The 22,648-nt window shown below is 43.8% G+C and overlaps 1 protein-coding gene across 1 annotated transcript in view; it reads right to left on the bottom strand.

The window, feature by feature from the left end:
- Positions 1-394: 394 nt before the first annotated feature.
- The window catches only part of LRP12 (LDL receptor related protein 12), a 39,962-nt gene continuing 17,708 nt past the window's right edge, over positions 395-22,648 (bottom strand). Inside the window, exons 3-8 of the mRNA XM_069959862.1 lie at positions 9,713-9,769; positions 8,861-8,996; positions 7,480-7,682; positions 4,981-6,073; positions 3,062-3,194; positions 395-1,582 (exon numbers count right to left, since the gene is read on the bottom strand). Coding sequence (XP_069815963.1) covers positions 734-1,582; positions 3,062-3,194; positions 4,981-6,073; positions 7,480-7,682; positions 8,861-8,996; positions 9,713-9,769 — 2,471 coding nt within the window. The 3' untranslated portion in view covers positions 395-733. The remainder of the gene's footprint in view (positions 1,583-3,061; positions 3,195-4,980; positions 6,074-7,479; positions 7,683-8,860; positions 8,997-9,712; positions 9,770-22,648) is intronic.

Below are 22,648 nucleotides of genomic sequence, written 5' to 3'. Positions count from 1 at the left end.
GAGCCAGTATCCACAACCATGTCATCTAGTCTAGTCCTTCACAAGGAAACAGTAAACCACAAATACATGCTGGAGCCTGTAAATATTAACAACGTAGTGGCCCCTGTCCCTAGCGATTCTGTAGACTATAGACTCTTCCCGCACACGATGGCTGCGTCCGTGCTTAGGTGAGGGTAAGAACATACAATGAGTATAAAAAGAGGAAAACATTGATACATAAAAAAAAAAAAAAAAAAAGTGGGGGTTGAAAATTTGATAAATATAATGTACACTCCATTGATGTAAAAAAAACCCTAAATAAATGAAAAAAAAAAAAAAAAAAAAAAAAAAAAAAAAAATTACATAAAATCCGGGTTCCATTTCTGCAATTGTGATTTTTTTTTTGTACCAGAGGGTCATTGCTCTAGACCCGAAGTCTCCTGCGTTCCTAGTTGTGTGTGGGTGCAGGTAACCGCTGCTCACAGAGCCACATACACAACTAACCAATACACAGCGTAAACTAGACTCTAATTCTGTACCGGTAAAAGCTCATGGATCGTCCACCAATATCTCCGCACACAGACGTTCACGGTAGGAACCACAATTGCCAAGATGCAGAACTAGTTCCTGGATATTTTTTTTTCTTTTTGATTTTTTACTGCCCGAATATCCCAAGCATTTGTTGGTTTCTGTGAAGTACAAAACGGTGACTAGATATTGCTCCAAACACAGTTCCCAAGTGCCGAGTGCTCGCCTAGCAGAGTAGCAGCGCTTCGTCGTCGCTGGTTTCGTTCTTCAGCACCGCCTCCAGGCAGGTGTCGGGGATCTGAGCGGTGTGGACTATACCACAACACTCACAAGGGCCGTCGCGACTGCAGGACCTTGCTCCTTGAGATGTTGCACTCTGCTGTGCGAGTCCTTGGCCCTGATCCGGGGCGAGATCAAGTAATGGGCTAGTGCAGTCATTGAGGTCAAAGTCTAAGGCTGGGATCAGCATCTCCACGTCGTCGTCTTCTTCTCTCCCAGCACCGTTGCTGTCGAGTTGCCTCAAGGGGCTTTGGTTCTGACCTGCAGAGCTTGACCTCCCGAGAGTAAGTCGTACCCAACGCAAGCCTTGAGTCATTCTACTAAGAGCGCTGCTAAGCTGCTGGCGGGCTGGACTTACGGCTGGAGCTTCTGTAGCCGGGGTCTCTCGGACGTTATCAGTGGGTCTACTGCTAGACGCTGGAGTAGTAGAGCTCCCGCTGCCGCTCACTGTGGCTTCCACGGCAGAAGCGGGAGGAGTTTTCTGAGGCAAAGGAGCGGCGACACCGCCAACAGCCCCCTGAGCATCTCTTCTGTCTCCTTCACCGTCCGTATCCTCAGACTCTACAGAGAAGAGGCCCCTGTGGGTGCCCCCCCGATCTCCTTCTCGGCTAGCTCCTTGGCTTGTAGAACCATCTCCGCTGGTAGATGACAAAGACAGAGAACCAGAGTTACGGGACCGTACAAAGTTGTAAATCCTATTCCAGATGTTGCTGGACCTGCCGGCTATGGGGAGTCGGATGGACGTGAATCCAAGCTGAGAGCGGACGGCGATTCTCAAGTTTTCCAAAACGGAGGCCTGAGGAAATAAAGAGGAAGGTGGTGAGGAAGCAAAGGACAATGTGTCCAGATATTGTAGAACACAGGTGTCAAACTCAGGTCCTCCAGCTGTTACAAAACTACATTTCCCATCATGCCTGGACAGCCAAAGCTAAAGCTTTGGCTGTCTAGGCATGATGGGAACTGTAGTTTTGCAACAGCTGGAGGACCAGAGTTTGACATCTCTCTCTGTTCTAGAAGAGCTCTGCTTGCCCGACATCTTACGTTACATGGAAGAAATCACTGACAATCAATAGTGACCCGGTGCTGCTGCATTTTGGTACAATGTGTCAGTAAGATCGGAGCTGCCAATTTGTTTAGGTCATAGATAAGGGAAATGCGGTCCTCCAGCTGGGGTCAAACTACAATTCCCATCATGCCCAAAGCTTGATGAGAACTGTAGTTCTGCAACAGCTGAAGGGACAAGAGATTCCCCATCCCTGGTTTAGGTCAAGGATGAAAGCCAAGGTTATTGCCCTGTAACAAACCCTCAGCTGTAACTTGTTGTATAATATTTATCAGCCAAGACCTTAAAAAAAAAATTAAAATTGAATTGAAATCTCCTTTTAAATAGTTGCATGACTTCAGATGTTTCATAGGAAATCACTGGGGTTGCGGCTTGGCAATATATACATTTTTGCTGTTCACGTGGGGCCCTACGTAACAGTGGGAGATTTCCATGGCTCCATAGATGTGTACTGGGTTGTTCTTTCAGTAGGTGTATAGATCTTTACAGCCCTGTATCACATGGACAAGATGGATTTCTGTAACAGAAGTTACTTGTCATGATACCCAATACTTTTAAACTTAAAGGAGTACTACAGTGGTGGGGAAAAAAAAATAAAAATCAACTGGTGTCAGTAAGTTATAAAAATTTGTGATTTACTTCTATTTAAAAATCTTAAGCCTTCCAGTACTTATCAGCTGCTGTTTGTCCTGCAGGAAGTGTTGTATTTTTTCCAGTCTGACACAGTGCTCTCTTCTGCCACCTCTGTCCCTGTCAGGAACTGTCCAGAGCAGGAGAGGTTTTCTATGGAGATTTGCTTGTTCCTGAGATGGACAGAGGTGGCAGCAGAGAGCACTGTGTCCGTCAGGAAAGAATACACAACTTCCTGCAGGACATACAGCCGCTGATAAATACTGGAAGACTTCAGATTTTTAAAGAGAAGTAAATTACAAATGTAAATACTTTTCTGGCACCAGTTGGTATGAAAGATTTCTTTTCTGCTGGAGTACCCCTTTAAATTACAGAAATGCTGTAAAGTAATAATTTATCTGTAGAACAATATTCCGTGTTACAATGGATTAGGCCAACAATTATTTTATTATTTTTGGGCCATAATAATAATAATAATAATAATAATAATAATAATAATAATAACAACAACAAAAATAACAACAACAACATTAACAACAATAACAACAGTAATAAACATGGAGGGTCGTGTGCAGATTTTACCTGGTTTGGTGAGCATACTGGGAAGTCCTCTACTGGAGGTATTAACCCCTGAGCGATCAGCTGCCCATAAGAAGGAGGGGCTTCTCTTCTTAATAAATCTGCTTCCACTCGGGAAAGTTGTGTCTCGAAGGACCTTGGAGGAGACACCAAAACATGAATTACAATAAATACAGCGTCCTAGTAATGTAAGTGTATTTATATCAAAGGGTTAGAAGCCTCTAACCCCCCCCCCCCCCCCGACTAATATTACGCTATAGCGACATCAACGCGCTAGATGTTTCTAACCTGCTGACAGCTTCTCTTTTAACACTATAAGCGATGGATAATAGCGTCATGGTGCCAAGTATCCTGCTGGAAGAGCAAACACCTAGAACTGCAGAACCATCAATGCCAATATTTCTATCTCCCATCTATCTATGTAATAAAAATCTGCAGCACACCAGCGTTCGGGTAAAAAAAAAAGATGGTTTAGTTTTTTTTTCAAAAAGTGTAAAAAAAACAAAACAAAAAAACCATAAGACACTTTTTGAAATAAACGACACCATTTTTTCACCTGAACGCTGGTGTGCTGCGGGTTTTCACTCCATGTATTTGGGATCTCCTGCCAAGGGCCTTTCTTCTCCAGCAACTGCAACACTGCTTTGGGAGTGCAGCCTCCTCCTCCTCTATCCATCCATCCATCAGTTCCTGAGGAGTTTGTACACACATGGCTGTGCACGGTCACACAGAACTAACCCGCTGCGGATTTGATGCTGCAGATTAAGGCTATGGTCCCACGTACTATCAGACGGAACGAACGGCCGGTCTCAGAAAAGATCCTGGATGATCTTTAGCGCCACTGAATTATGATGCGGGCTCTGATGCTTGCTCAATAGTGTGCACTGACCGGGTTTTCTTCGACCGCTATTCATTAAATAGTGGCCGCAGAGAACTGACATGTCAGTTGCTCGCGGCGCCGCAAGGTATCCCGGCCGGAGCGCATACTATGTGTATACACTCCGGTCGCCATTCCCTCAGTCTGCAGCACTAAGCAAGTACAGCAGAAATCACGGCCGGATTTCTGCCGAACTTACAAAGTGTGAATATAGCCTAAGGGTGCGTTCACACATACAGGATCTGCAGCAGATTTGATGGCGGAGGTTTGAAGTTGCAGATTCAAAGCAAATCTAATCTGGGCCATCAAATCTGCTGCGGATCCTGTATGTGTGAACACACCCTAAAGGGGTTGTAATGGGATCCATGATGTTCCTTTAATCTTGGATAACCCCTTCAAGGGTACATTTACAGATACTTAAAAAGGGTTGTGCAGGAAGAAAAAGACTGCTCAAGACTTTTGCCCCTTGGCACTTACTTCCTGCATTTCTATGTCTCAGAAATATACAAAAAGGACAGAAGGGGGCAGGGGCACTAGAAAGGGTTCATTTTGTCAAAATAATATATGGAAAAATATGGAAGCTTTCTTCAAAAAACAGCACCACACCTGTCCACAGCTTGTATGTGGTATTACAATTTAGAAGAACTGAGCTGCAGTGGACAAAAGAGGTTCCAATTCTAGTTTTAAAGGGGTAGTCCACCCAAAATTATCAGCTGCTGTATGTCCTGCAGGAAGTTGTATATTCTTTCTAGTCTGGCACAGTGCTCTCTGCTGCCACCTCTGTCCATGACAGGAACTGTCCAGAGCAGCAGCAAATCCCCATAGAAAACCTCTCCTGCTCTCCAGACTGGAAATAATACACCACTTACTGCAGGACATATAGCAGCTGATAAGTACTGGAATATTTGAGATTTTTTAAAATAAAACTACATTACAAATCTCTGGCACCAGTTGATTTAAAACAACCCCTTTAAATTAATAAAAAAAAAAAAAAAAAAAAAAAAGAGAACACAGGCAGAAAATCTAAAATAACTTGGTCACTTACCTGCGCTCAAACATGCGTAGAGAGTAGAGCTTACAGGTGCAGCCCAATGCGATCACCAGCAGCAGGCCGCATATAAGGCTGCCAATCACCGCGGCCGTGATAACCCGCGTGGGCACAATCACCGGGCAGTTCTCCTCGTCGCTCCCGTCTCCACAGTCGTCCTGCGAATCGCACACCCAACTCTCAAAGACGCATCTGTTATTTTTGCAGTGAAAGTTCCCGGGCTGGCAGAAGAAGCAGTTCTTCTCGTCGGATCCATTGGGGCAGTGATTCTGGTAATTGCAGCGGTCTGAGCGCGGGTAACAGACCCCGTTCCGGGAGCACGGAAACTCATCTTTTTGGCACATGGAACAGTTGAGCTCGTCCCTTCCGTTGGGGCAGTGCCAGTAGCCATCACATCTCTGCTGCTCGGTGTAGCAGCCCCAGTTCCCACCGCAGGGAATCTCCCATGGAAGACAAAAGCCATCCACCTGGTATGTGGCGTTGAACCCCCTGGCGGCGTTGACCTTATCGGCACAAAAATGGACCCGGATTTGACCTGACGAAGAGACTACGGTAAGAGGAGCGTGGGAATCAAACGCCGTCAAAACCCGCAAAAGTTTACGCGAGTTTTCCTCTAACCCGTCGTAAATTTTGACATAGTCCCCATAGCCGGTCCCATCCAGCTTAAAGTCTGTAAAGCGCAGGATGACCTTCCGGCGATCTCCGGTGTCGATGAGCCAAGTGCAGTTACTGCCAGGGGGGTAGAAGTCGGGATAGTTGGGAGAGCTGAATGCACCATAGAAGTATTTCAGGGACTGGCCGCAGGTCGGTAACTCACAGTCAATCTCGTCCCCCAGGTCCAGGCAGTCAATGTTGCCGTCACACTTCAGAGAGCTGGGCAGGCAGGTGTAGGCTTTAGTGAAACGCGACAGGCACTGGAATTGGTTATAAGCACAGGGCTGAAAGGCGGCTTCTGTGGGGTGAGCCAGCTTGGCACAGAGTTTCTCATCAGATCCGTCGCCACAGTCGTCCATGTGATTGCACTTTAAGGTTTCGGAGATACATTTTCCATTGTCGCAACGAAATTTGTTCCGGTCACATTTTTTCTTTCCTTCAATGAAAAAAAAAAATAAAATAAATTATGGCTAAAATGGTTACAGTGCTCCATACTGCTGATAGAGTAAGAAGGCCCAGTAACTGTTCACAGCCTTTTATTAGTGATCTGGTGTGATGGCTCCCGCAGCGCCACAAGATCGCACACCTGTTGGGTGTTTAGACAAATCTGCTCCTCGCTTGACAACACTGTGGCCTAAGGCTGGGTTCACACTACGTTTTTGCAATACGTTTTTTGCAAAAAAAAAAAAAAAAAAAAAACGGATTGCAAAAACAGATGAAAAACTGATGCAAGATGCAACTGTGTGCATCCGTTTTGATTCATTTTTCCATTGATTTCCATTATAAAAAGAAAAACAACAAAAAAAACATTTGTGTGTCAGTCAAGAAAAACGGAGCCTTTTTTTTTATAATAGAAGACAATAGAAAAACGGATTAAAACGGATGCACACAGTTGCATCCATTTTTGTATTGAGGATTTCCTTAGTGATTGACAGGTGGTATAATTATACTTATAAGGTATTATCACAGGGGTTCCTCGTATGGGATATTCTCAGAACATCACCTGTTGGTGGCCATGAGGACTGGGATTTAGGAGCACTGCCCTAGCGTGCCTTTACAACATGGGTCTCCAAACTTCGGTCCTCCAGCTGTTTCAAAACTACATTTCCCATCATGCCTGGGCAGCCAAATATAAAGCTTCCCAGCTTCAGCTGGGAATTGTGGTTTCGCAACAGCTGGAGGGCTGCAGTTTGGAGACCCATGCTTTAAGCCAAAGCATGGATTTGAGAAGAGGAGAAATCTCAGTCTTTCCTTTATGACCTGTTCCCTGTTTATAGTCTGTTCCTGGCTTTGGCTCCCAAACTGTCAGATAAATCTCTCTGTGTAAAGGCACCCTTGGACCACTGCTCCATTCTCTGACAGTAATGTGCATGGCGGTCTCCCCCCCCCCCCAGTCTGACACAGTGCTCTCGGCTGCCACCTCTGTCCATGTCAGGAACTGTCCAGAGCAGGAGAGGTTTACTATAGGGGCTGCTGCTCTGGACAGTTCCTGACATGGACAGAGGTGGCAGCAGAGAGCACTGTGTCAGACTGGAAAGAAAACACCACTTCCTGCAGAACATACAGCAGCTGATAAGTACCACAAGACTTAGATTTGTCAATTCTATTTAAAAATCTCAAGTAACTTTCTGAAAGCAGCTGATTAAAATTTTTCTCTTTCCCTTTAAGTGTTCATGTGTGTGGAGCGACAATAGCTAAACTCAATTGCAGTCACAGGGCATCACCCAGCTCTCTAATCTCTCCTGTAAGTTTATCTGACATATCTGTGCTACACAATGAGGACAATACAAATAATCTGCCCCCATAGGCGACAAGCCCCCTGACGGTACACATCCCATATACCTGAAGTATAGGACAGGTGGAATCCTTTCCTTGTAATGTGATCGTCTGCATGAAACTTGATCCATACGTGGTCCTGTAAGGAGGTATATGGTGCTGGGATGGTAGAGCCACACGCCCTGGCCCCATCGGAATTCTGAGTTGGACCTATAGATAACCAGTCAAAATTGCAGGTGGCCGATCCCTGGAGGTCGAACTCTTGGAAACTGAATTTTAGAGAAGAAAAAAAAAAAATATATACACATTATTGTGATAGAATACACTGAAAATCAATAAAAATAAGTGATGTCATGCTAAGGAATTCCTGAATCCTAGAAGAAGAATAGAACCTAAGGCAAGTCCATCACACTGATTATGCAGTATTAAAGGGGTACTCTAGCAGGAAAAAAATTCTTTCAAATCAACTGGTGTCAAGTTATATGGATTTGTAATTTATTTCTGTATTTATTAAAAAAATCTTCAGTCTTCCTGTACTTATGAGCTGCTGTATGCCATGCAGGAAGTGGAGTTTTCCTTCCAACCAGACAAAGTGCTGTTTGCTGCCACCTCTGCCTATGTCAGGAACTGTCCAGAGCAGTAGCAAAACCCCTTAAAGAGCCTCTCCTGCTCTCCAGACTGGAAACAATCCACCACTTCCTGCAGGACATACAGCAGCTGATAAGTACTGGAAGATTTTTTTTTTTTTTTTTTTTTTTTTTTTTAAGTAGTAAATTACAGATCTCTGGCATTTTTTTACATCAGCCGATTTAAAATATTTGATTATATTTTATATATTTTGCTAGGAACCCCTTTAAAAAGGATATCGCTGCTATAAACAGAACAATTCAGCGTTCGGCTTTTTCCGTGGCTGCACAGAGAATAAATACAGCAGTTGGGTGCATGGGATGACCCACTACTGCATGGGTTCCTGAAGTCAGATATTTTCTTTATTACTGGAATACCCCTTTAAGATATGCTGGAAAGTGTCTAGTTTTGAAGCATATTTTATAAACAAGTAAGGATTATGGATTGTAGTATGTGTGTGCTAAAGAGATCCTCCTATACCAGGGGTGTATGAGGATCTGGTGACAGGAGATGGTCTCGCAGTTATGTAACACTGGTCATTCAAATAAGCAGTCTTCCCAACCATCAGATGCATCAGATGCATGCTCTGCTCAGCCAAGTATGCATCTCATTGCTTAACCCTTGAGCTTTGAGGACAATGGAAAGCCCACATACGCATTGTGTATCGACTGCCTTTAAGCCTTTAACAATTGGATCAGTTCTGGCATCAGTTTTTCTCTTAGTGCCCCTTTAAATGCATCCCCTGTACACCACTGAGACCCAATCTTACTATATATATATACACACATACACATACAGTATATAAGAGCCCCCCTCTTACCTGATTGTGATGGTTTCTCCAGGGTTGGCATGGATGTACCAACTACAGTTTATTCTGGACGGGTACTCCATGGGCCATCCCGGGCTGGTGATGATGCCGCTAGGTTGTCTAATCTGTTCAGGAATCCCTCCACAAGCTACAATAAGGAGATAAGAAAACATATTTTTCCCCTTTAATTACAGGAACAGGTAGTTGTTTTCTGCAGCCGCATATGAGCCGACTGGGAGAGATAACAGCAAGGAGCAAGCATTTATTACTGAGCCAATATACCGTGTGTCCAGCGCAAGTCTGGTGACTGCCAGCAGATGGCGCTGTGCGCTCACATCATTATAGGTATAAGGGGATCAGGGTTACCCAATGCAATAGGAGAGCGTAGTGATCGGCTGCCGTATGTAGTAACATCCCGCGCCGCTGTCGTCACATAATCAGCGTTCGTCACTTTGCCTCTCCGTGGTCTTAATGATCGCTGTATTATCAGAAACTTTATTCAGTCTGTAATCGGTAACCAAGTAACCAGGTCTTCCCTCCGCTCCTCCTCAGCCCCCAACAACAATCTCTATTTCATGGAAATGGCTGCGTACAGATCCAGCCCCGGCAGGCGGCTGATGCCAGCTTTATGTAGGCAGGAAATTAGGCAGTCGATTTAGTTAAGTGAAATGTGCTCAGCGCCCGGCAGATGTCACTTTAATCTTTGCAGAATATTTTCTGAATTCAGACACTTAATTTCTTACATTACGGGCGGCGAGAAGCTACAACCGCGCGGCTATTTATAGGAGACCGGGCGACACAACGCCTGTGTATGTAAGGTAGTCTGAAGGGAATAGATAGATTACATGTCTGTTAATCACTTACCCAGTGGGAGCCCTGAAAGATGAACGTTTTCCGAGTGCTCAGCATGGGCGCCATATTCTAGAGAGAAAACAAAAAGTAGGAGATTTTTAAAATAAATAAATAAATATCTATATTAAATAATAAAATAAGATAATAAAAAAAATAAAATTAAATAATAAATAAAATATAATATTATTATTATTATTATTATTATTATTAATAATAATAATAATAATAACTTAGTCAGATCCTGGAAACGCTAAGGCTGTATTCACACTGCGTTTTTGCAATTTTTTTTTTTTTTTTTTTTTTTTTTTTTATCCATTTTCTGCAAAGAAACTATGAAAAATGGATGCATTTGTGTGCATTTTTCCAGTGGCTTCCATTATTTAAAAAAAAAAAAAAAAAAAAAAAAAAAGGATCCGTTTTTTTGTTAACGGACACTAAAGCAATGTTGACATTACTTGTGTCCGGAAAAAAAAAAAAAAAAGAAGGATCCGTTTTTTTTTATAATGGAAGTCAATAAAAAAAAACAGATGCACCCGTTTTTTTTGTTGCAAAAAAACGGATTGCAAAAACGCAGTGTGGACCCAGCCTCACCCTAAAAGGGGAAATTTTATTACAGCAGGTGAGGTGCGGCAACTAGTCATCTGGGGGGGGAGCTGCCGTGACTAGTGATGGCTCTCTGCATGTCAGCGTGCAGTTCAGGGATGATTGACAGACAGAGGCCTGTTAGTGGCCAATCATCCCCACACTGACAGGCAGAGAGCTGTGACTAGTCACGGCAGATCCCGCACAGATGACTAGTTGCCGCCCCTCTCCCGGCCTAATAAAACATCTTCCCCCCCCCCTCCCCTTTATAAAGCTACTGCTGCAGCTTTGGCTGGTAGATTCCGCGAGCCGCAGAGAACTATACTGTGCTACTGGGAACCATAATCGTGCCAATTCCCTTTAAGCAAGTGTATTGATTTTTTTACAATGACCATTCACTTCAGACTCTGCGGCTTTATTGCACACTAACTCCCCTATTTAACTCAATGAGAAAAACCTGCAACAAATCCACGCTCATTGTGCAAAGGAAAACAACATGCTGCAGACAGGAGAGAACCTTTTTTTTTTTTTTTTAAAGGGGTATTTCTATTTCAAAGCCTCATCTTCCAGTACTTATCAGTTGCTGTGTGTCCTGCAGGAAGTAGTGTATTTTTTCCAGTCTGACACAGTGCTCTCTGTTGCCACCTCTGTCCATGTCAGGAACTGTCCAGAGCAGTAGCATATTCCTACAGAAAACCTCTCCTGCTCTGGACAACTGGTGTCAAAGTTATACAGATTTGTTAATGACTTACTACTATTTGTAGTTACTCACTATTGAAAAATCCCAAGCCTTCTAGTACTTATCAGCTGCTGTATGTCCTGCAGGAAGTGATGGATTCTTTCCAGTCTGACACAGTGCTCTCTGCTGCCACCACTGTCCATGTCAGGAACTGTCCAGAGCAGGAAAGGTTTTTTTTATGGGGATTTGCTGCTGCTCTGAACAGTTCCTGACATGGACTGAGGTGGCAGCAGAGAGCACTGTGTCAGACTGGAAAGAATACACCACTTCCTGCAAGACATACAGCAGCTGATAAGTACTGGAAGGCTTCAGTTTTTCTATATAACTTTCAGACACCAACTGATTTGAAAACATTTCTTCCCTCCAGAGTTCCCCTTTAACAAGCTAATGCCAAATTAGAACATCATAGATACTTTCTTCTAAAACCAGCGCCCTCACTGCTCCCTGTTGACTGGAATCGGGGTCCTATAATGGATCAGAGCTGTAATATCAGCATGGGTGCAGAATCCAGTCTGTAGTGCCACATTAAGCAGTTTTTAAGGCTCTGCTATAGCGGTAGATGTGAGCCCAGGCCTGATGTACGGGTGTGAGGCGACCTGTCACCCGCTGGAATATTAATGCTCTTGTAGAACATGAGGTGACCCATTTACGATGAGATCCGGCACACGTGATAAATCACACTGCACATCCATCTTCAGGGGATACGGTTCCTGGCAGCGTGTCTGGACACGTCTGCAGTGAGTTATCGATCTCCGCAGGCGTCTACATGTATGAGACGTGTAAGATTTCTGCTCAATGCTGAAGACGGAACCGAAGAAGTGACCACAGCCAAGAGACAGGGTGTCCGGGGTCACAGCATACAGACAAGGCCTCTGAACAACACTAACCAGGGCTGTATACAGAGGTATATACAGGATAAACACTGAGGGTCTGACCCCTCCACACATCAAAGAGATAGCGAGAGAGAGAGAGAGAGAGAGAGAGAGAGAGAGAGAGAGAGAGAGAGAGAGAGAGAGAGAGAGAGAGAGAGATCTGGGACTGTGCTTGTAATCCAAATCACTCTTAAATCAAAGCAAATTTTCTCATAAGAAATCATTGAAATGCAGACAATTGGTTCCACACCCCAAATATTATGCTAACAGGTAAAACAAATGAAAAACATTTAGAAACAGCTGAATGTGATATTATAAGTTACTGTACAATATAGCAATCAGCATGTGGTATATAATGTATAGTAACTGCATAATCCTGAAAAACAGCAGCAGTTTATAGATACAGGATGGAACTGCAGATCCCTATAATGCAGTAGTGTAGTACAACAGGCTAGAATAGAAAAGCAGGGCTGCTGTCAGAGGTCTGTGTGGTCACATGACAGCAATGGGGAAGGGGCGTGTGTTCAGCATGAACCAATCAGGAAGTGAGAATCACAGAGCTGTGCAGGAGGACAGTGACAGAAACTTCTCTATAGCAGCAGTGTGTATAGCTGTGTAAGTGCAGGCACATTATAGCAGTGTGTATAGCTGAGTGTAGGCACATTATTGCAGAAGTGTGTATAGCTGAGTGTGAGTGCAGGCACATTAAAGCGGGTATGGAGAGGACAGGGAAACACAAGAGATGACAGAGACTGCAGGAAGGAATGAGCAGGGCATAGGGAGAGCACTCTGTCCAGAAAGAGGGGTTACAGCTATGGCGAGATTACCTCCACAGTCCTGCCCCCTGATACAAGCCCCAGCCTGAAGTGGATCTGCTATGGAAGGTGAGGGAGACTTTCTGGGTCAGAGTACAGGGCTGTAGACCCCGCTATGCAGACCATGCCCCTCCCCCGCTTCCCCTCCCACTCAGTACAGGGAGCTCTTAAACCAAAGCAATGCTCTTAAACTAAGTTACAATTTTGAAAAACTGGGAGCTCTTCTTGCAAAATCAAACTCATTTCCATTGAAGTAAATGGAGCTTAATTGCAAACCACACCTGAACTGGAGACGAGAGGGGGAAAAGTGGCCATGTTTTTGTAGCGCTGGATAACCCCTTTAAATCAAGGTACCACTGTGTATGTGTATGTGTATATATATATATATATATATATATATATATATATATATATATATATATATATATATATATATATATATATTATATATATATATATTATACACACACTCACCGGCCACTTTATTAGGTACACCATGCTAGTAACTGGTTGGACCCCCTTTTGCCTTCAGAACTGCCTCAATTCTTCGTGGCATAGATACAACAAGGTGCTGGAAGCTTCCTCAGAGATTTTGGTCCATAGTGACATGATGACATCACACAGTTGCCGCAGATTTGTCGGCTGCACATCCATGATGCGAATCTCCCGTTCCACCACATCCCAAAGATGCTCTATTGGATTGAGATCTGGTGACTGTGGAGGCCATTTGAGTACAGTGACCTCATTGTCATGTTCAAGAAACCAGTCTGAGATGATTCTAGCTTTATGACATGGCGCATTATCCTGCTGAAAGTAGCCATCAGATGTTGGGTACATTGTGGTCATAAAGGGATGGACAGGGTCAGCAACAATACTCAGGTAGGCTGTGGCGTTGCAACGATGCTCAATTGGTACCAAGGGGCCCAAAGAGTGCCAAGAAAATATTCTCCACACCATGACACCACCACCACCAGCCTGAACCGTTGATACAAGGCAGGATGGATCCATGCTTTCATGTTGTTGACGCCAAATTCTGACCCTACCATCCGAATGTCGCAGCAGAAATCGAGACTCATCAGACCAGGCAACGTTTTTCCAATCTTCTACTGTCCAATTTCGATGAGCTTGTGCAAATTGTAGCCTCAGTTTCCTGTTCTTAGCTGATAGGAGTGGCACCCGGTGTGGTCTTCTGCTGCTGTAGCCCATCTGCCTCAAAGTTCGACGTACTGTGCGTTCAGAGATGCTCTTCTGCCTACCTTGGTTGTAACGGTTGGCTATTTGAGTCACTGTTGCCTTTCTATCAGCTCGAACCAGTCTGCCCATTCTCCTCTGACCTCTGGCATCAACAAGGCATTTCCGCCCACAGAACTGCCGCTCACTGGATGTTTTTTCTTTTTCGGACCATTCTCTGTAAACCCTAGAGATGGTTGTGCGTGAAAATCCCAGTAGATCAGCAGTTTCTGAAATACTCAGACCAGCCCTTCTGGCACCAACAACCATGCCACGTTCAAAGGCCCTCAAATCACCTTTCTTCCCCATACTGATGCTCGGTTTGAACTGCAGGAGATTGTCTTGACCATGTCTACATGCCTAAATGCAATAAGTTGCCGCCATGTGATTGGCTGATTAGAAATTAAGTGGTAACATGCAGTTGGACAGGTGTACCTAATAAAGTGGCCGGTGAGTGCATATATACACACATATATATACATATATATATATATATATATATATATATATATATATATATATATATATATATATATATATATATATATACATATATATATATACATATATATATATACATATATATATATACATATATATATATACATATATATATATACATATATATATACATATATATATACATATATATATACATATATATATACATATATATATACATATATATATACATATATATATACATATATATATACATATATATATACATATATATATACATATATATATATATATATATACATATATACATACATACATACATACATACATATATATATATATATACACATACACATACACATACATACATATTTATTATCGCATGCTGGGCTGTATATATAATGGTATGCTGGGAGATTATATATATATATATATATATATATATATATATATATATATATACTGGGGTGTATAGCTAGAGGTGTAACCAGTAGGAAGAGGGAGATTGTGATCCCACTGTATAGAGCTGTAGTGACAATCACATCTGGAATACTGTGTCCAGTTCTGGAGACCTCACCTAAGAACCATATTGATAAAATAGAACAGGTCCAAAGACCGGCTACAAAAATGGTGGTGGGTGTGAGGCATAAATCTGCATATATTATTACACATAGGAGGCAGCAAGTGGGCGGGATGGTGCATTAAGGGGCTGGGGACCACCCAAAGTGCACCGAACAGAGTAATTTGCATATTATCTTTAGATCAAATTACTGGAAAACAGCGCAAGGGAGAGAAATAAGAAAAACGGTGCTGGAATGTGCTCCACCGCTACAGGTAAGTATGCACCAACCTGCTGATAATTTCCACTTTAAAGAGGACCTGTCACCCCCCGTGACTGGGTGACAGCCCCCTATACTCACCTGATCCGGTCGGGTCACGGAGATATGAGCGCCCGACGCCCGGCGTGTGCGCTCACAGGAGAGTCCGATGCCCATAGAGAATGACGGAGCATCGGACTCCCCATTCATTCTCTATGAGCGTTGGACTCTTCTGTGAGCGCGCGCGCCGGGCTTCGAGCGCTCATATCTCCGTGACCCGACCGGATCAGGAAGCGGGACCAGGTGAGTATAGGGGGCTGTAACGGGGGGTCGGGAGCCTGTCACCCAGGCACGGGAGGTGACAGGTCTCCTTTAAGGATGTAAATCTGTATAGTCTGGAGGAAAGAATGAAAGGGGAATGGAAACCGGAAGAAACCGAAGACGAGAACAGAAGAGGACACAATCAGAGGTTATTGGGGGAAAGAGCAGAAGGAACGTGGGTAAATATTACTTTACTAAAAGAGTAGTAGATGCTTGTAACATCTTTTATATCCTATAGTATCCCTCCATATGCTCTGCACGCAGCTCCGACATCCCCTAAACTTCAAAGAACTAAGAACCTTGAAGAAAAACATTATAGAGTCATGAAAGCGAGGAGGAAACGAGAAGGATACGAGAGGCGCTGGCATTGTAAGTGGGTTTAATTCAATGTGCGGCGGCTTCCTCAGGTACGAGGTAGTACAACATCCAGCTTGTCTGCCCGGGGGCTGCTGCATTTTTAAACACCTAGCTTATAGAGGATTATGGAGAATACAGAGAATGGGGCCGCTCACTTATTCTTTAACCCAGTGTTTCAAAAAGCAGCTACACGAAGCGAATGTAACACGTACCGGCGCTCCCCGGCTCCTGCCGCCGACGTGGGTTTAAGATGTCACTTTGAATTTGCATAGTTGGAGTTATTACGCCGGTTTGGGCTGGGCTCTCCTTCCCATTATCTTGTCCACATAAATATTTTATGTAATTGTAATTACCGGGAATGTAATTTTAACAGCACGGCACTATGGGAAATGGACAGATAGAAGCTCCTGCTTTGGATTTTCAAAGGGATATCTGCTATATATTGGAGGAGGAGGTTTCCTCAACCTGTTGTACAATTACAACTCCCAGCATGCCCTGAAAGCCGCAGGTTGTCAGGGTATTCTGGGAGTTGTAGTTTTGCAACAGCGGGAGACTCTCAGCTTGAGAAACATTGCTGTAAGGTTGGCCTGGGAATCTTCGGCCCTCCATAGTAGCAAAACTACAATTCCCATCATGCTTCGGCTGTCCAAGCATGATGGGGATTGTAGTTTTGCTACAGCTGGAGGGTCGAAGGTTCCCCATCACTACTTTAAGGGATTAGTTGGGGCACAGAAAAGGCTGCATGCAAATAGCCAGTGAAGGGTCAAGGAGGAGGAGCAAATTTCCAGAAGAGTCATGCAGCTGGTTTCTAAACACACCCCTTCTAGTTTCATTGACATCATATTTGAAAAACAAGTTCCGCCTATCTAGTGGTTCCTACTAGCCCCATGGATATCCTTAAAGGGGTTAACCAGGATTAGAAAAAGCACAACTATTTCTTGCAAAAACAGCGCCACCCCTGTCCTCAGGTTGTGTGTGGTATTACAATTCAGCTCAATTCACTTCAATGGATCTGAGCTGCAAAACCTACACCCAAACTGAGGACGAGAGTGACGCCATTTCTGCTTGCCTGGATAACCCCTTTAATAAAGTTACTAGAAGTCTGACTCCAATTGATGACCTCTATCTCATCTGATGAATTGCAGTTTTATAAGGAGAGGGGGGAAATTGCATACATATATATTTCCTTTTTTTTTTTTTTTTTTTTTAAATAAAAACTAAACAAAATAGGAAAAAAATGAAGACTTGTAATCCTCTGCAGGTGGGCAGAGCGCAGGTAAGGCTGGCAGATTGTGTGGTGGTGTGCCGGACAGCTCATGCAGACAAGATGGAGGCGGTGGCGGGAGATAGCAGGAGATGTCTTCTGGCAAATGCGCCAAGAGCTAAAAATATGAATTGCATATGGACGGACAGCTGCCCGGGATGAGGACTCGGTGTGTCGGCTCCGCAGCTTTGGAAACAGAATATTAAACATTTAAAAAGCAAGAGAAGACTTGGCACGGACAGGGCTGGATTTACTTCCCATCGCAGCAAACAAGTCACGGGCACCGACTAAACCCGGCCAAAACTAAGAAAATAAAGCACTAAAGATCTGGTCTGGAAAAAGCCGTACCTGGACTGGAGCAACAAGGCAAAGTATTACTACCTCCTATGTATCAATTATACCACCCATATGTCCTATACCTCCTTATATCATCACGGAAACCTATATCTACTTATACCTCCCCAGCATATCCTTTATCTCCTTATACCACTCCTGTATCCTATGTGCTAAGACCACATCCAATGTATGCTATATACCCTTATACCACCTCCTATATACCCTTATACCAGCCATATACCCAACAACATTTCCTATTTTTCCAATATATTCCTATACCTCCCCACCATATCTTTTATCTCCTTATACCACTTCCTACATATACAATACACCCGTATACCACCAGCTTATCTTATATCTTGTTCCCACATGTCCTTATATCCCCCTTGTATCTTATACCACCTCCTATGTATCCATTATCTCTATACCACCCTCCTGTATTCAACACCTGCTAATGCCATCCCTGTAGCCCATACCCCCTATACCACACTTGTATCCTACATCGCCTCTTAGGTGTCCAATACCTTAGTATACATCCCGCTTCATGCCGAGTTTTACCTTACACCACCATACCCTATACCTTTAGTACTACTATCCTATAGTGAAACTGTAACATGAACACCAATTTCCACTAGTTTATGAGTGTCTTAAAGGGGTTGTCCAGTGAAAAGGTTTCTTTCAATTCAACTGGTTTCAGAAAGTTGTATAGATTTGTAATTTACTTCTATTTAAAAATCTCCAGTCTTCCAGTACTTATCAGGTGTTGCATGTCCTGCAGGAAGTGGTGTATTCTTTCTAGACTGATACAGTGTTCTCTGCTGCCACCTCTGTCCAGGTCATGAACTGTCCAGAGCAGTAGAGGTTTTCTATGGGGATTTTCTCCTGCTCTGGACAGTTCCTGACATGGACAGAGGTGCAGCAGAGAGCACTGTGTCAGACTGGAAAGAGTACACCGGGGTGTATATCTTATATACCAAGCAAAGAGTGCTAGGCAGATACTATCAGAGCAGGGGGAGACTCCTCATTCTCTGGGATACAGCTTAGAGGGACGGCCTTGCTGTAAGAATATCAAAAGCGAGGGTGGAAGTAGTGTCTCCCAGCCGCTCACGTATCTTCTGTAGTATGGAGTCCTCAGGGAGGTCCCGTCATTTCATTGTTTATTACAGTAAGTGCGGTCAGATGTGACAGACCACAAAGACTGTAAATGAGACAACCAGCTATACACAGGAGTATACACTCAGGGAAATATAACATGAAGCGATTATCGGACGTATTTGGCCAATTAGCGGCTATTACGGACGATAATTGCTTTGTGTAATGGTGCGTTTACACTGAACAATTATCGTTTGCATTTTCGCAATAACGATCGCATTTGAGCAATAATCGTTCCGTGTAAACACAGCGAGCGATCAAGCGGCGAGCGAGAAGTCGTTCATTGTGATCTTTCAGCATGTTCTCAAATCGTCGTTGGTCCTTCCCTAAAAATTCTCAGATCGCTTTGTGTAAACAGTCTTTCAAAGATTCACCCTATGTCTGAGATGGTACACCCTCTTTAAGCGATCTTAAAAAACTATCGAAATAGCAATTTTTCTAATGATTAATTCGTATAAACGATGATAGTTATAAAAACCAAATTGTTGCTTCAAAATTGTTAAACGATCGATTGGGTGAATTATCGCTTTGTGTAAACGGACCAAAATAAAAGAGCGAGGGCAGCAGACCGCCACTATTCCCTATGGGTTTCCTGGATAATGTAAAGATCCCACCCCCCAGCGAGCAGGGAACAAGGAGCAAGCGAGCACTGACCTGACAGGTGGGCGCTCACTTGCTCCCAGAGGTTGTCTGTGTAATAGGGGCTTCACACTCCACACACAAACACACAGGTGGCTAAAAACTATATACACCTGTCCCCTATGTGCCCTGAAAATCTGTCCTACCTACTTGATAAAAAACATATAGAGGGAGCTTCATCAATATTGCAGTACGGCGCAGGAATTAAAATGCGACTTGTGACAAGTGAGGCGAGTCACCAAGCATGTTACTTACTTCTCCTTTGCTTGCTTACTTTTACACCAATATTTTGCACTGTACGACGACTTACGTTGATTTCCTTCACCCGATATTAGGGCCATAACGTGCGGCACCATATCCTGAGCTTACCTGCTCTATAAGATCCCAGCCTGTCACCGTACGACGTGTAAAGAACAAACTGCGACAGACCAAACCGCCGGGAAAACAACACGTGCAGCAGGTGGCAGGCGGCAGAAATAGCTGGATACAAATAACCGAGCTGTTCACATGCAACCGGGCGTGAAGAGTCAGGCTGACAATGTCACCGCAATGCACAATGCAAGGTTTGCCCCAAAACAGACTCCGATGACGTGTTAGACCAGGGATAGGGAAGCTTTGGCCCTCCAGCTGTTGCAAGACTACAACTCCCATCATGCCTGGACAGCCGTTGTCCAGAGTTGTAGTTTTGCAACAACTGGAGAGCCGAAGCTTCCCTATTCCTGTGTTAGACAGATAGGATTAACGGCTGAGAACACCAGTCCTGGTGTGAGATATAGACCTGGGGGCAACACCTTCTTAAAGGGATGGTTGGTAATTATTGTTTAAGTGATAGAGAAGAAAAGGATCACTTTTTGGCAAGAAAACCCATGAAGGACACAGGATAAATGATGAATGGTGGGGGTCCAAACACTAAGACCACTTCCTTTGGTATCCAGAGACTGGTGGTCCGGCCTTCTTCTGACGGTGCCCACATGGACTGTAGCCTAGTGATATGGTGTCGCTATGGTTTTATAAATCACCTTGAGATTACAATACCAGACAAAGAGAATGAAGGCGGCAGAGGAGGCGATGGCGGTGTTGGCATCCTCGTGTAACTCCTGTGCGCTTGCCAACTGTTTTGGGAGACGGCGATCCTGCGGCACATTTTGTTGCAGTGGATTCTTCAGGGACGAACGGAAGAACAAGAGGCAGAGAAAATTCCCTCTAAGAATAAAGAAGCATTGCACTAAATCACCACCCTCACTGTAATAATGGTAGGAGGTGAGGTCAGCTAAGGGCACGGAGAAGCGGCAGATGGCCACCAAATCTGTGCAAGAATGTGGGACAATGAGAGGGTGACCTGTGTGACCCCGGACAGGGTCTACACCTCCATATAACTGGTGTCAGTTTGGCCATATGTCGTACTCTTCAGCGCTCGGCAGGGGTCCCCTCATCTGGATACACCATCATTGCCAGTCTCTAACCTAGAAACATGGAGAGCATACACCGAAGGCTTACAGACCCCAACGGCTAATGTCATCCATCTGCAACTATACACAAGGGAGTAAGATTTTATCAAATATTTAATAAACAAGTCCCATACGTCTACTCAACAATGGCAACACATATAGAGATAAACGTGATACGACCATGCTCGGTCTGATCATTCAAACTTTGATTACCAGTGGCTGAAGAAGTTGGATGCAGCTCTAGGGAGTCCTGGAAAATATGGATACATCCTATAGCCTAAGACAATATCCTGGACTCCCTAGGGCTGTGTCCAACTTCTTAACCCACCGATAATGAAATGCCGACTGATCGGACTTGAGTCACTCATCTCCACTCATTATCCAATTGGACAACTGTGCCTGACAGAACAGCGGCCCTACAGAGTCAGAACAGAAATCCCACATATTATACATGTCCATCTTGTTGAGTAAGGGAAAAACTTTTTTCCTCAAAGCGGACATTGCACAACAGATCGCCAACTACAGGGAAAACTGCAAGATAAAAGGGTAAAACATGGCACCTAGTGAGATGGATGGCTATTATTTGCCATATACATATGTGCTTGTGCTAGTACAGTGGTCCCTCAACACACAATATTAATTGGTTCTGGGACGACCATTGTATGTTGAGTCTATAACCATGGAAAACTGGTAATTGGTCCTGAAGCCGCCAATTTCAACCCCAATAGAAAGATAAAGTAAGTCCTTACATACAACAGTCAGAAAGAACTACTGGAAGCTGTATATTACTTCCTATGTAGAAGACTGGAGTATTTTTAGAGTCCTGTACAGTTCCGTCATGGTCACATAAAAATAACTGGTTCCTAAAAGGAGCAACTCATCCTGGCACAGGTAAAGGGCAGCACAGGACATGTAGTATCACACTGTACTGTAGAGAGGAGATACTAGACACACAGCAGCACAGGACATGTAGTATCACACTGTACTGTATAGAGGAGATACTAGACACACAGCAGCACAGGACATGTAGTATCACACTGTACTGTATAGAGGATATACTAGACACACAGCAGTACAGGACATGTAGTATCACACTATACTGTAGAGAGGAGATACTAGACACACACAGTAGTACAGGACATGTATCACACTGTACTGTATAGAGGATATACTAGACACACAGCAGTACAGGACATGTAGTATCACACTATACTGTAGAGAGGAGATACTAGACACACAGCAGTACAGGACATGTAGTATCACACTGTACTGTAGAGAGCAGATACTATACACACACAGCAGTACAAGACATTTAGTATCACACTATACTGTATAGAGGAGATACTAGACACACACAGCAGTACAGGACATGTAGTATCACACTATACTGTAGAGAGGAGATACTACACACACAGCAGTACAGGACATGTAGTATCACATTGTACTGTAGAGAGGAGATACTAGACAGCAAATCACTGCATGCACTACAGTAATACAGGGGTTTTACCAGTAACATGGCCACTTTTATTGATCAAGCATGTACTTATTCACATGTTCTGCAGATGCTGACTGTCTGTAGCATTGTACTGTATGTTGAGTCTGGTCTCAAGTTTCGATGATCCAGAAAGGACCATTGTATGTTGAAAATATTGTATCCTGAGGCCATTGTAAGTTGAGGGATCACTGTACAGGGCTGCCAATGTGCATCCAGCAAGATGATGATCATGGCGTATTCAATTAGACGGGCGCTTTGGTGGTATCATCGCTTATTCATTACTTCTAGGGAATCCTTGTACTATGGAGGATAGGCATTTGAGGCAACTATACCATAGAGTAAGTGTTATTGTAGCAATGATATTATAATCGGGGAGGTATATGAGGTATAGGATGGTATCACATTAGGCGCTATGACT

Source organism: Dendropsophus ebraccatus, chromosome 2, assembly GCF_027789765.1.
Source record: "Dendropsophus ebraccatus isolate aDenEbr1 chromosome 2, aDenEbr1.pat, whole genome shotgun sequence".
Classification (NCBI taxonomy): Eukaryota; Metazoa; Chordata; class Amphibia; order Anura; family Hylidae; genus Dendropsophus; species Dendropsophus ebraccatus.
Note: the sequence above shows the minus strand (reverse complement) of the source record. Positions and strands in the feature narration are given on the sequence as shown.